This window comes from Cololabis saira, chromosome 3, assembly GCF_033807715.1.
Source record: "Cololabis saira isolate AMF1-May2022 chromosome 3, fColSai1.1, whole genome shotgun sequence".
Lineage (NCBI taxonomy): Eukaryota > Metazoa > Chordata > Actinopteri > Beloniformes > Belonidae > Cololabis > Cololabis saira.
In genome coordinates, this window is record NC_084589.1 from 22747158 (window position 1) to 22760544 (window position 13387).

General features: G+C 44.6%; 1 protein-coding gene across 1 annotated transcript in view; it reads left to right on the plus strand.

The window, feature by feature from the left end:
* The first annotated feature begins 726 nt into the window (after positions 1-726).
* Positions 727-13387, plus strand: part of nphs1 (NPHS1 adhesion molecule, nephrin) — a 48113-nt gene continuing 35452 nt past the window's right edge. The window contains exons 1-2 of the mRNA XM_061717927.1: positions 727-940; positions 11627-11815. Of these exons, the coding sequence (XP_061573911.1) occupies positions 727-940; positions 11627-11815 (403 nt within the window). The remainder of the gene's footprint in view (positions 941-11626; positions 11816-13387) is intronic.

Consider the following 13387-nt stretch of genomic DNA (forward strand, 5'->3'; position numbering starts at 1 on the left):
TGACCGGAACAACAACAACAACTCCGCCGGCCGGAGCTTCCGCCATTTTTTCGTAGCCGTCTATCGCGTCATTCAGGCAGCCAATCAGCACGGTGCCTCATTATCATAGCCTCCCCGCCCACTCAGAATCCCGCATAGAGAATGAGGTTAGAGACTGGGATGCTAAAGACATTCCTCAGAGGCTGAATTTCTAATTTATTTAGCAAAAACAATCAAAAGCTTGTTTTTAAGACATTCAAAGCCTGTTTAAAATAGGTATTAGATGCCATAATAGGTCCCCTTTAACTTAATTTTTATTGAACACAAACACTCTTTATCCATGTTAACAGATACTCTCAGAACAGGTGCAATCGTGTACAATGAAATAAAAGAAATAAATAACGATGAACGGGCCTCGCACCCTTGTGCACGTTCAGGCGTGCTGCAGTGGAAGCGCTTGTATGACTTGCATGTACCGTATTTTCGTGACCATAAGGCGCACATACATTTTTACCACCACCATGAGAACGGTAAAGGGAGAAGGGGGCGTGTGAAGCACCCGTGAGTTGCGGCTGAGTCCGACTGAAAGCAGTAGCGCTGGCGGAAGAAATGAAAATTGAACATTTTCATGGAGGTCCGTCTTGGTGCTTTCGCTTCATGAAACGGTGCCAGCGCAGCAGCAGCGCCCGGCGGATTATATGGAAAAGATGGAGAGCTTCCGCTCATTCTGCAGCCGACACATCCGACATGGACGAGGTGCCGCTCACGTTCCACATCCCGGTAAATCACACGGTGGAGTTAACGGGGACTAGCGCCGGGGAGCAGACCGGGTCCACCGCGGGGGAGCGGACGACCGGGTCCACCGCGGGGGAGCGGACGACCGTGTCCACCGCGGGGGAGCGGACCGGGACTCGGGACCACCCGCGGGGGAGCGGACGGGAGGCGGACCGGGTCCCCTGCGGTCGCGATCCGAACAACGGGGTATGAAAAGTTTATTTACTGTTGTGCTTGGCTGCCACGCTGATGGACTGAAACTGCCGGCTATGGGGATTTTTAAAAGAAAAACGTTGCCTAAAGAGACTTTTCCAGCCGGAGTCATTATAAAGGCGAATGAAAAGGGCTGGATGGATGAAGAGATGATCGAATGGCTGAGACAGGTTTATGTGCGGCCACCCAGTGTTTTTTTTTAATTTATTTATTTTAATATCAAACTAAGTTTTGCTCCCGCTCTATTTTTAAATAAGCACACTTGTGTGTGTGTGTTCTGCAGCGCGTGTGTGTTTTGCGGCGCGCGTGTGTGCAGCTCCATCTGTGTAGACTGCGCCTTTTGGGTCGCAGCGCCGTATGTATGTTTAAAATCCAAAAATGACACACAAAACTGAGGGTGCGCCTTTTCACACGGTGCGCCGAATGGTCGTGAAAATACGATAGATGTCTTCAGGCCTGGGCATTTAGCAGATGACACCACCCACGACTCTCTATATCAAACCATTCAATAGTTATGGCAGAAAATCATAACTATCACATATCGGATGAAGGGGCGGGGCTTATTTGCAGCAATTATGTTCAAGGACTCAAAACCGAGTCTGATGACACCACCCACGAGTTTTTATGTCAAACTATTTAAAAGTTATGGCAGAAAATAGGATCTATCAAATATCGACCAATCAGAAGAAGGGACGGGGCTAATTCAGGCCAATGAAGGTCAAGTACTCAATACCGATTCCAATGACACCAGCCATATGTCTTTATCACAGCCCATTCAAAACTTATGGCAGAAAGTAGGAACTATCAGATATCGACCAATCAGATGAAGGGGCGGGGATAATTTGTACCAATTATGTTCAAGGACTCAAAACCGAGTCCGATGACACCACCCACAACTCTTTATGTCAAACCATTCAAAAGTTATGGCAGAAAATAGGAACAATCACATATCGACCAATCAGAAGAAGGGGCGTGTCTTTATCACAACCCGTTCAAAAGTTATGGCAGAAAGTAGGAACTATGTGTCACGTCTTGGGGTAAGGTGTGGACCCAAACGCAGGAGAGCAGGAGGCGGGAGGCAGGAGTCGGCAAAAAACAGGATTTATTCCAACAAAGGTAAAAACAAAGCGCTGCAGAGCAGGATCAAAACAAACTAAACGGGGATCAAAAACTTGGGGAGGCAAAATGTGGCAGGAAACATGAGGAACAAAACAGTACGGTCCGACAGAGAACAAGGGAAAGACAAGACCAGATATACACAGGGGATAACGAGACACGACGAGACACAGGTGCAGACAATCAGGGCAGATGGGACACAGGCGGGGCAAAACAGAAACTGGAAGCTGGGGGGAATGTCAAACCTTGACACTATTGACCAATCAGATGAAGGGGGGGCGCGCTTTTTGGCGTCTAGCGTCGCCACAGTAATGCTTTTGACTGAGAAAAGTAATGTGCGTTGTCGCAGGATGGATACGCACATTCTGATGTATAACACACCTGGGTGCACGTTATGGTTTGGGCTCTGAAGCGGCTGAAGAAATGGCATAAATTTCGCCAAAATGACACGATTAATTCAAAATGGCCGACTTCCTGTTCAATTTTGGCCATGGCGCCAAGAGTCTTTCTTTAAGTTGCGACATGATACAGGTGTGTAGCGATTTTCGTGCATGTACTTCAAACCGTATCGTGGGGCTTGAGGCACAAAGTTTTCTAGGGGGCGCTGTTCAGCCATCTTGCCATGTCCATTAATGCAAACCATTAAATATCAAAATTTTTGCCAGGAGTGGCTTGCGTGCAAAATTTGGTGACTTTTTGGGCACGTTTAGGGGGGCAAAAAGGCCCTCCTTTTGTCAGAAGGAAAAGAAAGAAAGAAAGAATTCCTACAGATACAATAGGGCCTTCGCACTGTAAGTGCTCGGGCCCTAATAATAAACAAAAAATAAAAGATGAGAGAGAGAAATAAGAAATACAAAAGGTTAACAGGAGGTGTTCATAGATTTGTTAATGCTTCTGTTACTAGCGACCAGCGATCACTGAACTGGTTAGTTTTTAGCCTCAATCTTGCTGTAATTTTCTCCATCATATACACATGTCCTATCCTCTCTCTCCAGTGTGTTATGCTTGGGGACTGTGGTTTCAGCCAGTTGACTGTTATCATTTTTTTGCCCACTAAAAGCAGAATTCTCAGTAGATAACCCAGATCTCTCTCCATCATATCATCTGGAAGTATACCTAGTATGACTAGGACTGGCCCCATAGTAAAATCAACATGCAGAATCTCTAATTCAACCTTCTTCCAGAAATCAGTGAGCTTTGGGCAGTCCCAAAATATATGTGCAAGGTCCCCAATCAGACCACAGCCTCTCACAAGTTCACAAGTTCAACACAGTTCAGACATGTTGCTGTATTTTGATGTGATGACAGGGGCGTCAAAGTACTGCATCTTACCTTTCCAGTCAAATTCCCTCCATAATGGGCTATTATTGCGCTTTTCCACTAGTACCTACTCAGCGCGCCTCGACTCGGTACGCCTCGTCCCGCCTCCACTCGCCTCGTCCTTGTTTGTTTTTAAACACCCAGATGAGAAGTGGGTGGGGTTGGAGCGAAGCTGCTGTGACGTATTTGATTGTGTGATATAAACGGAGAAGACAACAACACAAAAGATGTAGAACATGGAGGAGATGATATATGTGGTGCTGGGTCTGTGGCTTGGGTTCAATATCAAGTTAAAAAATGAGAATGAAAGAAGCTTCAAGCGACAATGCTTTTTTTTCAATTTTGTTTGTGTCGGCGCTCCTGAGAAATCAGCTGGGAGCCGCAAGTGACCGAGCGCCTGGTGGATCTGGTCGTTCCTTATCGCCCCCTCTAGATCCCTTTTTAATTCTCTCCTCAGCCACCAGATTTATGAACATCTGCACCTCAGAATTGGATCACGAAACAGACTTTTGCACTGCCATTGCCTGTCGGATAAAATGAGGAAGCCGCGAGTTGCTCTCGCGCTGATTCCCACTTCCGGATTCAAACGTCTGATGGCCCCGCCCCCCGACCAATCGGTGGAGTGTATTGTGATGACGTCAGATACAGGGCTGACTCAGCACGCTTAGAACCTCGGCAGAATAGGTACAGAAAAAGTAACTACTCGGCACGTCTCCACCCGCCTCGACCCATAGTGTAAAAGTGCAAGACGGGGGTGTGGCGAGTAGAAGCGCGCAGAGTAGGTACTAGTGGAAAAGCGCCATTAGTCAATCTATGTCCTGCTTTAAATGTTTCCTCCCATTGGTCATCGGTTATTATAATGTTCGCTTCCAATTCCCATTTTTCTTTGAGCCCCATATTATCACCATCTGTATTTTCTCCATCTTAATCTAGTTATTAATAAGAAGTACCTCATTACCATAATTGTACTCCCTTGTTCTTGTAGTTGGTTGTGCTGGTCTGTCCCTCTTTTTCTCTTCTGTACATGTTTCCAGGCCAGAGCTTTCAGAGCTGCAATGCTGACCTGCAGTCCCATCCTCTGACCAATGTCAGGCGAGAGAGGGTGATATTGGTCAGGTAGGAAAACCTACTGAAGGGTTGCATTTACTCTAAGATTTCAGCAACATACAATATGTATAATATGCATTATAATAGCAATTCAATTCACTTTTACTTTACTTGTATAGCACCCATTTACAACAAAGTCACCTCAAGGCACTTTATACAGAAAGCAATCAAAGTTTACAAAGTTAAATAGAATCTGTAATCCAATTATATCCAAATCTTATTCCAACTGAGTGAAAGTCATTGTAATTTGTGCGTAATGCGATTTATTCCAATTAATTCCTATTTTCCAAAATTCAATTAATAAAAAACAACACAGCTAAGGAACCCAACAGACGGCATTGGATCTTCACTTTGGTGCAACTCCCCACTAATGGCAACTATGAGGCAACAGTAGAGAAGACAATACCTAGTTAACAGAGTAAAAAAAAAGAAAAAAATCAGCAGGCTCGGGATTCGAGGACCAGGTTCAGGGATAGCATCAATCTGTCTGGATTCGTTGGGGGTTCGAGATGACAGAAAAGAGAGACACTAATAAAGACATATATGCAAGAAGATCATGGACATGTCATCAATGAAGTTATCCAGAAGTTATCCTATAAGCTTTATCAAAATGATTCTATTATTGGAAACTCAAACCAGAAGAACCTGCAGTAAAGTGCTCTTTTGGGATGATATAGTACTATAGTATAAGTTCATTAAGATAAGAGGGAACGAGGCTATTAAGGGCTACCTTGAGTGATTAGCAATGTAGCACCAGAGGAAAAGGTGTTTGTGTTGGTATGGATATACCTCATCTACTTTACCAATGTCAGGCATGAGAAGCTTCATCCCTCTTCTAACTTTTACATTATATTTGGCAGACACTTCTACCTAAACCGACTTACCACATAGGAAAACAGCCAAGTCACTTTCTACAGGAAGCAAAGATAGAGAAAATATGATCTCTTCCGCCAATCCTCATGTGGAACTCTGGTTGCAGCATTTTGGATCAGTAGTAGGCTGATCAGTCATTTTAGGACATGCTTCTCATAAGGAATTGGAATAATCCAATCTTGAAGAAAATGTATCGACTAGTTTTTTTTTTTCAACACTCTGATTAGTTTTTCCTTATTTTTAAAATATTATGAAGCTGAAAGAGAGCTGTCTAGAAAGTTGATTTACGTGACTATTAACGACAAGTCCCGGTCAAAAATAATTCCAAGTTTCCTGGCAGTAGTACTAGATGCCAAAGTAATGTCATTTAGAGTTACTAAATGGAAAGACAGTCTATCTCTGAAGTGCTCCATTACCAAGGCAATTGTCTGAGTTTAGTAACAAGAAATTTGCAGTCATCCAGGTTCATATGTCATTTAGACATGTTTGTAATCCAATGGGTTTACTGGTCTCATCTGGCTTCATGGATAGGTATAGTTGAGTATCATCTGCATAGTAATAAAAAATAATTGTAACTAATGGAAGCATGTAGAGATTGAAAAGTACTGGCCTAAGGCCTGTGAAACACCATGACCAACTCTTATTTAGGAGTAAGTCTGCCCATTCATCCATCCATCCATCCATCAATTTTTTACTGCTTATCCTAAACCAGGTCGCGGGGGCAGCAGTCTTAGCATGCCCAGACAGATGCCCAGACTTCCCTCACCCAGACACTTCCTCCAGCTCTTCCAAGGGGAGTCCGAGACATTCCCAGGCCAGCCGAGAGACATAGTCTCTCCAGCATGTCCTGGGTCTTCCCCGGGGTCTCCTCCTGGTGGGACATACCTGGAACACCTCTCTAGGGAGGCGTCCAGGAGGGATCCAATACAGATGCCAAAGCCACCTCAGCTGACTCCTCTCAATGTGAAGGAGCAGCGGCTCGACTCCGAGCTCCTCTCGAGTGACTGAGCTTCTTACCCTATCTCTAAGGGAGCGTCCAGCCACCCTGCGGAGAAAACTCATCTCGGCCACTTGTATCTGCGATCTTGTCCTTTCGGTCATTACCCAATGTTCACGACCATAGGTGAGGGTGGGAGTGTAGATTGACCGGTAAATCAAGAGTTTCACCTTTCGACTCAGCTCTTTCTTCACCACCACGGTCCAGTACACCAACCACATAACTGTGGATGCTGCACCAATCCGTCTGTCAATCTCACGCTCCATCTTTCCCTCACTTGTGAACAAGACCCCGAGATACTTGAACTCCTCCACTTGAGGCAGGACCCACCTGGAGAAGGCATGCCACCCTTTACCGGTGGAGAAACATGGCTTCAGTTTTGGAGGTGCTGATTCTCATCCCTGCCGCGTTGCACCCGGCTTCAAACCGCCCCAGCACATGTTGAAGGTCCCGGTTTGATGAAGCCAACAGGACAACATCATCTGCAAAAAGCAGGGATACAATTCTGTGGTTCCCAAACCGGATCCCCTCTAGTCCCTGGCTACGCCTAGAAATCCTGTCCATAAAAATCATGAACAGGACCGGTGACAAAGGGCAGCCCTGCCGGAGTCCAACATGCACTGGGAACAAGTCTGACTTACTGCCGGCAATGTGAACCAAACTCCTGCTCCGATCATACAAACCGAACAGCCCTTAACAGAGGGCTCCGGACATCATACTCACTGAGAATGGACAGAATGGCACAAGGGACACGGTCAAATGCCTTCTCCAGATCCACAAAGCACATGTGGACTGGTTGGTCATATTCCCATGAACCTTCAAGCACCCTGTGGAGAGTATAGAGCTGGCCCAGTGTTCCACGACCAGGACGAAAACCGCCTTGTTCCTCTTGAATCCGAGGTTCGACTATCGGCCTTATTATACTCTCCAGTACCTTGGCGTAGACTTTCCCGGGGAGGCTGAGAAGTGTGATCCCCCTATAGTTGGAACACATTCTACGGCCCACCTTTTTAAAAAGAGGGACCACCACCCCGGTTTGCCACTCCAGCATTACTGTCCCCTTCCTCCATGCAATGTCGCAGAGGCGTGTCAACCAAGACAGCCCCACGACATCCAGAGACTTGGAGTACTCAGGGAGGATCTCATCCACCCCCAGTGCCCGGCCACTGAGGAGCTTACGAACTACCTCAGTGACCTCGGCTTGGGTGATGGATGAGCACATCCCTGAGTCCACAGTCTCTGCTTCCTCAATGGAAGGCATGTCAGTCGGATTGAGGAGATTCTTGAAGTATTCCTTTCCACCATCTGACGTCCCCAGTCGAGGTCAACAGTTCCCCACCTGCACCGTAAACGGTGTTGGCAGAGTACTGCTTCCCCTTTCTGAGGCGCAGAACGGTTTGCCAGAATTTCTTCGGGGCTAAATTTCTTCCTCAATGGCCTCACGAACTCCTCCCAGACCCGAGTTTTTGCCTTCAGGACTGCCCGAGCTGCAGCTTACTTGTCCTGCCAGTATCTCTACTGTGGTAGGAGTCTCACAGGCTAACATAGCACGGTAGGACTCTTTCTTCAGTCTGACGGCATCCTTTACTTGAGAAGTTCTCTCGGAGATGAGAGTTGAAGACTTACCTGACAAAGGGCTCAGTCAGAGGTTCCCAACAGACGCTCACAATACGTTTGGGTCTGCCCGGACTGTCCAACTTCTTCCTCCACCAGCATATCCAACTCACCACCAGATGGTGATCAGTTGACAGCTGAACCCCTCTCTTTACCCGAGTCCAAGACATACATCCAAAGATCAGATGAAACAACAACAAAGTCGATCATTGACTTCCAGCCTAGGGTGTCCTTGTGCCATGTGCACTGATGGACACTCTTATGCTTGAACATGGTGTTCTTTATGGCCAAACTGTGACTGGCGCAGAAGTCTAATAACAGAGCACCACTCGGGTTCAGATCGAGGAGGCCGTTCATTCCAATCACGCCTCTCCAGGTAACACTGTCATTGCCCATGTGAGTGTTGAAGTCCCCCAGTAGAACAATATAGTTCCCACTTCTATCAAGTACTCCTCCCAGGGACTCCAAGAAGGCCGGGTACTCGATACTGCTGTTTGGCCTGTAGGCACAAACAGCAGTGAGAGACCTTTTCCTGACCTAAAGGTGCAGGGAAGCCACCCTCTCGTTCACCGGTGTAAACTCCAACACATTGTGGCTGAGCTGGGGGGATATAAACAAGCCCACACCAGCTCGCCACCTCTCACCCTGGGTAGCTCCAGACCACATTGCACCAGCCTGTCATGGTCCTTCCTGTGGGTGGTGAGCCTACAGGAAGCTGCCCATTCATATGAACCTAAAATCTATCAGAGGCATATGACTTATTCCAAGTTAATTCTCATAGTTGAAAATTGGCTCCGTCTCCTTCATCTTTCACATCATTAACCACACAAATTGTTTATCAATCCTTTCACTAAAGTAGACATACTTCACCCTGTTCTTTCATGTTCTTTTCTTGTAAGTTTCTCATATTGGTCTTACAGGATTTAGCTGCTAAAAAAGAATATGGTGCAGGGAAAAAATGTAGAAATGCAGAGTGCATGTGGACTTTAATATTTTCAATTACATAAATTGTACATCAAATTAAAGAGTTTTGTTGTCCCATGTCAGGTGAATTTGTAATTAATATGATACTAAAATGTGGTCATAAAACAATACTTAGGCCTCAGCTGGGCTTTTTAGTAAGATAGCCAATGGCAGTAGCTAATAATTTTCCTTTATCTCAACTAACTCAGATACTGTAAAGACATATAAACTTTACAATTCAACAACATCACAGATAGAGAGAGACGTTGTTTGTGACCAAAAATAGGAAACATTGAATACACTTCAACCTCTACTTTTACTTTTCTGGTACAACTGTCTTAAGGGTAAAATGAAGTTGTCACGCTCATTTAAAAGAGAGGGAGGACAGAAATGCAAAGGCATTGCCTGGCTGAAGTAATGAAAAGTAAACTTCAATTAACTAGTGCAAAAGCACTACATGCATCCAAGCCACAAAACACAGGGAACAGGCCTCTAGAGCAAGAAGAGGGAGTGACAAATACAGACAGAAGACGGAAGAACCAATAAACAGAAGAATGACTGTTTTCCACTTGACCTCTCTGTAAAACATGAATATGAATTCAGAAAAAGTGTAAGGGAGAATTTCAAAAGGATTTTTTTTTTTTTTTTTTTTTTTTTATCCCGGTTTTTTCCCCCATTTTATCACCCAGTGCTCCTACCTAAGTAACAGTCCTGGGCATTGCCATCCTCTACCAACCCCGGGAGGGCCCTGCACTGAGCTCAGGTCTCCTCCTTAACCTGAGGAGTGAGCAGGCTGCATCTTTTCACCAGACATGGTGGGGCTTCTCCGGCCAGACGTGGCGCGTGGAAGGATCACGTTTTTCCGGCCAGATCCTCCCCACCCCATCTGGCACCCCGGTTGGCCAGAGGGGGCATGTATAGCCCAGGACTGTGTGCATGTTTTTGTGAGAGGTATTTCACATTGCTACCCAAGGGAACACGGGGAGAACATGCAAACTCCACACAGAAAGGCCCTTTCGCCAACCCCACCCAGGGTGTGGGCACTGAAGTCATGGGGGAACTAATACGCACTTCAGCACCCACAGCGTCCCCGGCGGGAATCGAACCCAGGATGATCTTGCTGTGAGACGGCTGCACTACCAGCTGGGCCACCGTGCCCCCATTTTCAGAAGGATTAAAGAAGTGAAATGCACGTATGCTATTGAGATAATGATATTAGTAGTATCAATGCTCCCAGTTACCACAGTAATCACTGGGTCTCCCGTTTGCATATACCAAATTTGACCATCTGTCAACATGACCACAAAGTAGGTACTTCTAGGTCTACTTTATTGGGAAAACAAGATTGAATAGACCAAAACCACATAGGGTTGGTAAAGGAAACCCAGGAGCAAGGATGGAACCTGAGGGAAAAAACAAGAGGTGGGACTGTGACCTTTACACAGGAGAAGGCTCATCTTATAAAAGTACTGTTTACCAAAAAATATTTAAAGTTGGATCTTTTTAGATGACACCAATCACCACAAGCTAAAATGTAAAAGAGGTTGTGCTCCCTAAGCTTTTGAACTACAGTAAAAAAAATGGTGATTGCATATTCAACTCATAAGAATTGTTCACTTTAGGATAGGGAATTGGAGCATTATCTGTACATGTTTATACATTGTATTTTTATATATGAGAGGAAAAAAACAGCCACTGTGAAAGATTTTCCAGTGTTAGTATATGTAAAATGTATGCAAATTATCCTGTTTGGTTGTTTGTATGCATCCTCTGTAATGGCCAATCTTGCCCTTCATATTTGACGTGAGGTGACTGGTTCTGCCTTGATCTGAGCGTTCTGCCTCTCACTCATGTTGTCAGATGCAACAGAGCATGCACTTCACAAACAACTTGGTCATTGCTTCAATGAAGGTCAAGTTTTAAGCAACCCAATGGAATCAGACTGGCCTCTCTGTGGGGCCTTATTTAAACAAGACTCATGCTTTGATATTAGGCACTAATTGGAATAAGCTTTTGCAATGGGCTCCTAGAAATGAATTTATTCATAAACTCCTGTGTATAATAATCATATAATCCTAGCCCCAGTGTTATGCATGGATGGCTTGCCTATTTTAAGTTTACCGTCCTGATTCAAGCGCACTGAACCAAAGAATGTCCCCTCACAGCCTGGCTGAAGGATGGCCAACTGCACCTATGACAAACAACAGGGATTAAAGTGATAATCATTACTCTTCCCTGGGGGAATTAGCTAGCGGTACATTGACACTGAAGAAAAACCACAGGTGAACAAGGTCTGATACTCCATGCCTTTTTTTTTTAACTCCTCCCTATATTCTATCTGCATGGCTGACGGGGGGATTTAATTTGCAGTAATTACTTTATTGACTCATTTTCAGGGCCGTATCACGGCAGTTTCCCATCAATAACACATATGCCAGGATGAATAATGTGGCCACACACAGTGGGGTGCTTTTTCAGACAAAAGACCACAGCACTGTTTCCCTGTGGTGGGTGTTCATGTCATGCTATCTTTCTCCATTCATTTCTTTGATAACACTTTTCACACAGCCTGAGTCTCCATTCCTTTCCATCACTTTACATTAACACCCATCACACCCCTTTCGTGCTCTGCTCCAACTTCTTCCCTCCTTCTGCCTCTCATGTCTCCAGGCGCGCAGGCCCAGCAGGCCTTCAGGTCTGAGCCCAGGAACCTTACTGTGTCGATGGGAGCCACAGCTGTGCTGAAGTGTGAGGTGCTGCGGGCCTCAGGGACTGTGCAGTGGGTGAAAGATGGCCTCCTCTTGGGACCTCAGAGCAGCCTGCCAGGCTTTCCACGCTACAGCATGTTCGGAAAGAGAGGTAAACAGGAATTGTCACGCAATATGGTCTGTAGTCCTATCTGAGGTATATAAGTGTGTTATATAAAAGCACCACAAAAAGATAAAAGTAAGTTAGATGGTACTAGTAGAATGGGTCAACATACAAACTAGTAGCAACATTCAGTTGTGGTAACATGAAGCTGCAGCATGTGGCAGAACATGGTGATGATATTTGGAAAAGTTACATTCATGTAAAAATGAACAGTATATTACACATCCCCCTTATCATGTCACTCATTGTGAAACAAACACAAAATACAAATGGAAGCAACACAAGTGTCAGATGATCAGTGGAACGTGATAGAGTATAAAGAATATGCACGACAGTCTATAAAAGGAAGTGGCCAATTAGACAGCAAACCTGAGTAGAAGAAGAGCATCTGTTCCTGATCAGCCCGCAACAAGAAAAGCCGCACTTCACTGTCTCACACTGTGGGAGACCGCCAATGACACAAGCATGCTGACGGAGGCATGGTCCATACACACATGTTCTCAAGTCCTCGTTAGTGGGCAGCATTTACATAAACAAATGTTTGTAACACAGAACACAAAATCCAATTAAATGGTTAGACATTGAACAAACGTTACAGCAGGATAAGTAAAAAATAATCATTATGATACCTTTTACATCCGGAACACCAAAACAAGAACCAGCACACTCAAATATGAGGACTGCAAGCACACATGGTGCCAAACACTCATGCATTCACTCATGAATAAAATATCCATCAGTGCAGGTGCACTTTGGGAAAGAAACTGCAGAATACAGACTGATATATGCAATCACTTAAGACTGCACAGAAAAAGCAAAATCATTTAGGATGACACTTGACTACACTTGATTGGCTACCAGTTCTCACTGATTGTCACCATCAGCAATGTTTATTGGTGCTTTAAAAAAGCCTGATATAACATATTCACAAACACAAGAGGCTGGCATTGATTTCAAAATGCACTTATGTTAAAAGCATCAGGCTTAGTTTCCCTGGGCTCCAGAAATAATGTAAATATGGACTGACATGAGTCTTCATCACTGCAGCAGTGGTGTTTAAGAACTCTTATTGTGAAGACAAACATACATAAAACTGATTTAAAAAACAGCTTGTTCAGGGTAGTAGAGCATGAGATATGTTTTTTGTTTTGTAATACATTTTGAATTATTGGTCCACAAGCTGTAATTTAATTGTAGCATCTGGCCTTCATCCAGGCAGTCAGACTTATAATTTAATTATTAATGAACATACCTCAAGTTCTACTTATTTTTCATAATTTATACCAACCAAGTATTAGAAAAACATTCATTTACTGATGACGTTTTGACAATGTGGGATTTTTTTTTCACTTTTCATTGTGAAAATGAAAGTTTTCAAATGTTCTTTTTATTTAACTCTCATACAGATGCAGAAAATACATAAAAAGGGACAAAGAGGAACCTTCAGGAGGTTCACAGCTGTTGTATTGTGCATTCTCTGTGGACACTTCATTCTTGCTTTGGGAAATAATTACAGCTTTTTATGAGCTAGTTTGTAGCTCGTGTGAAGGAGAACCAATA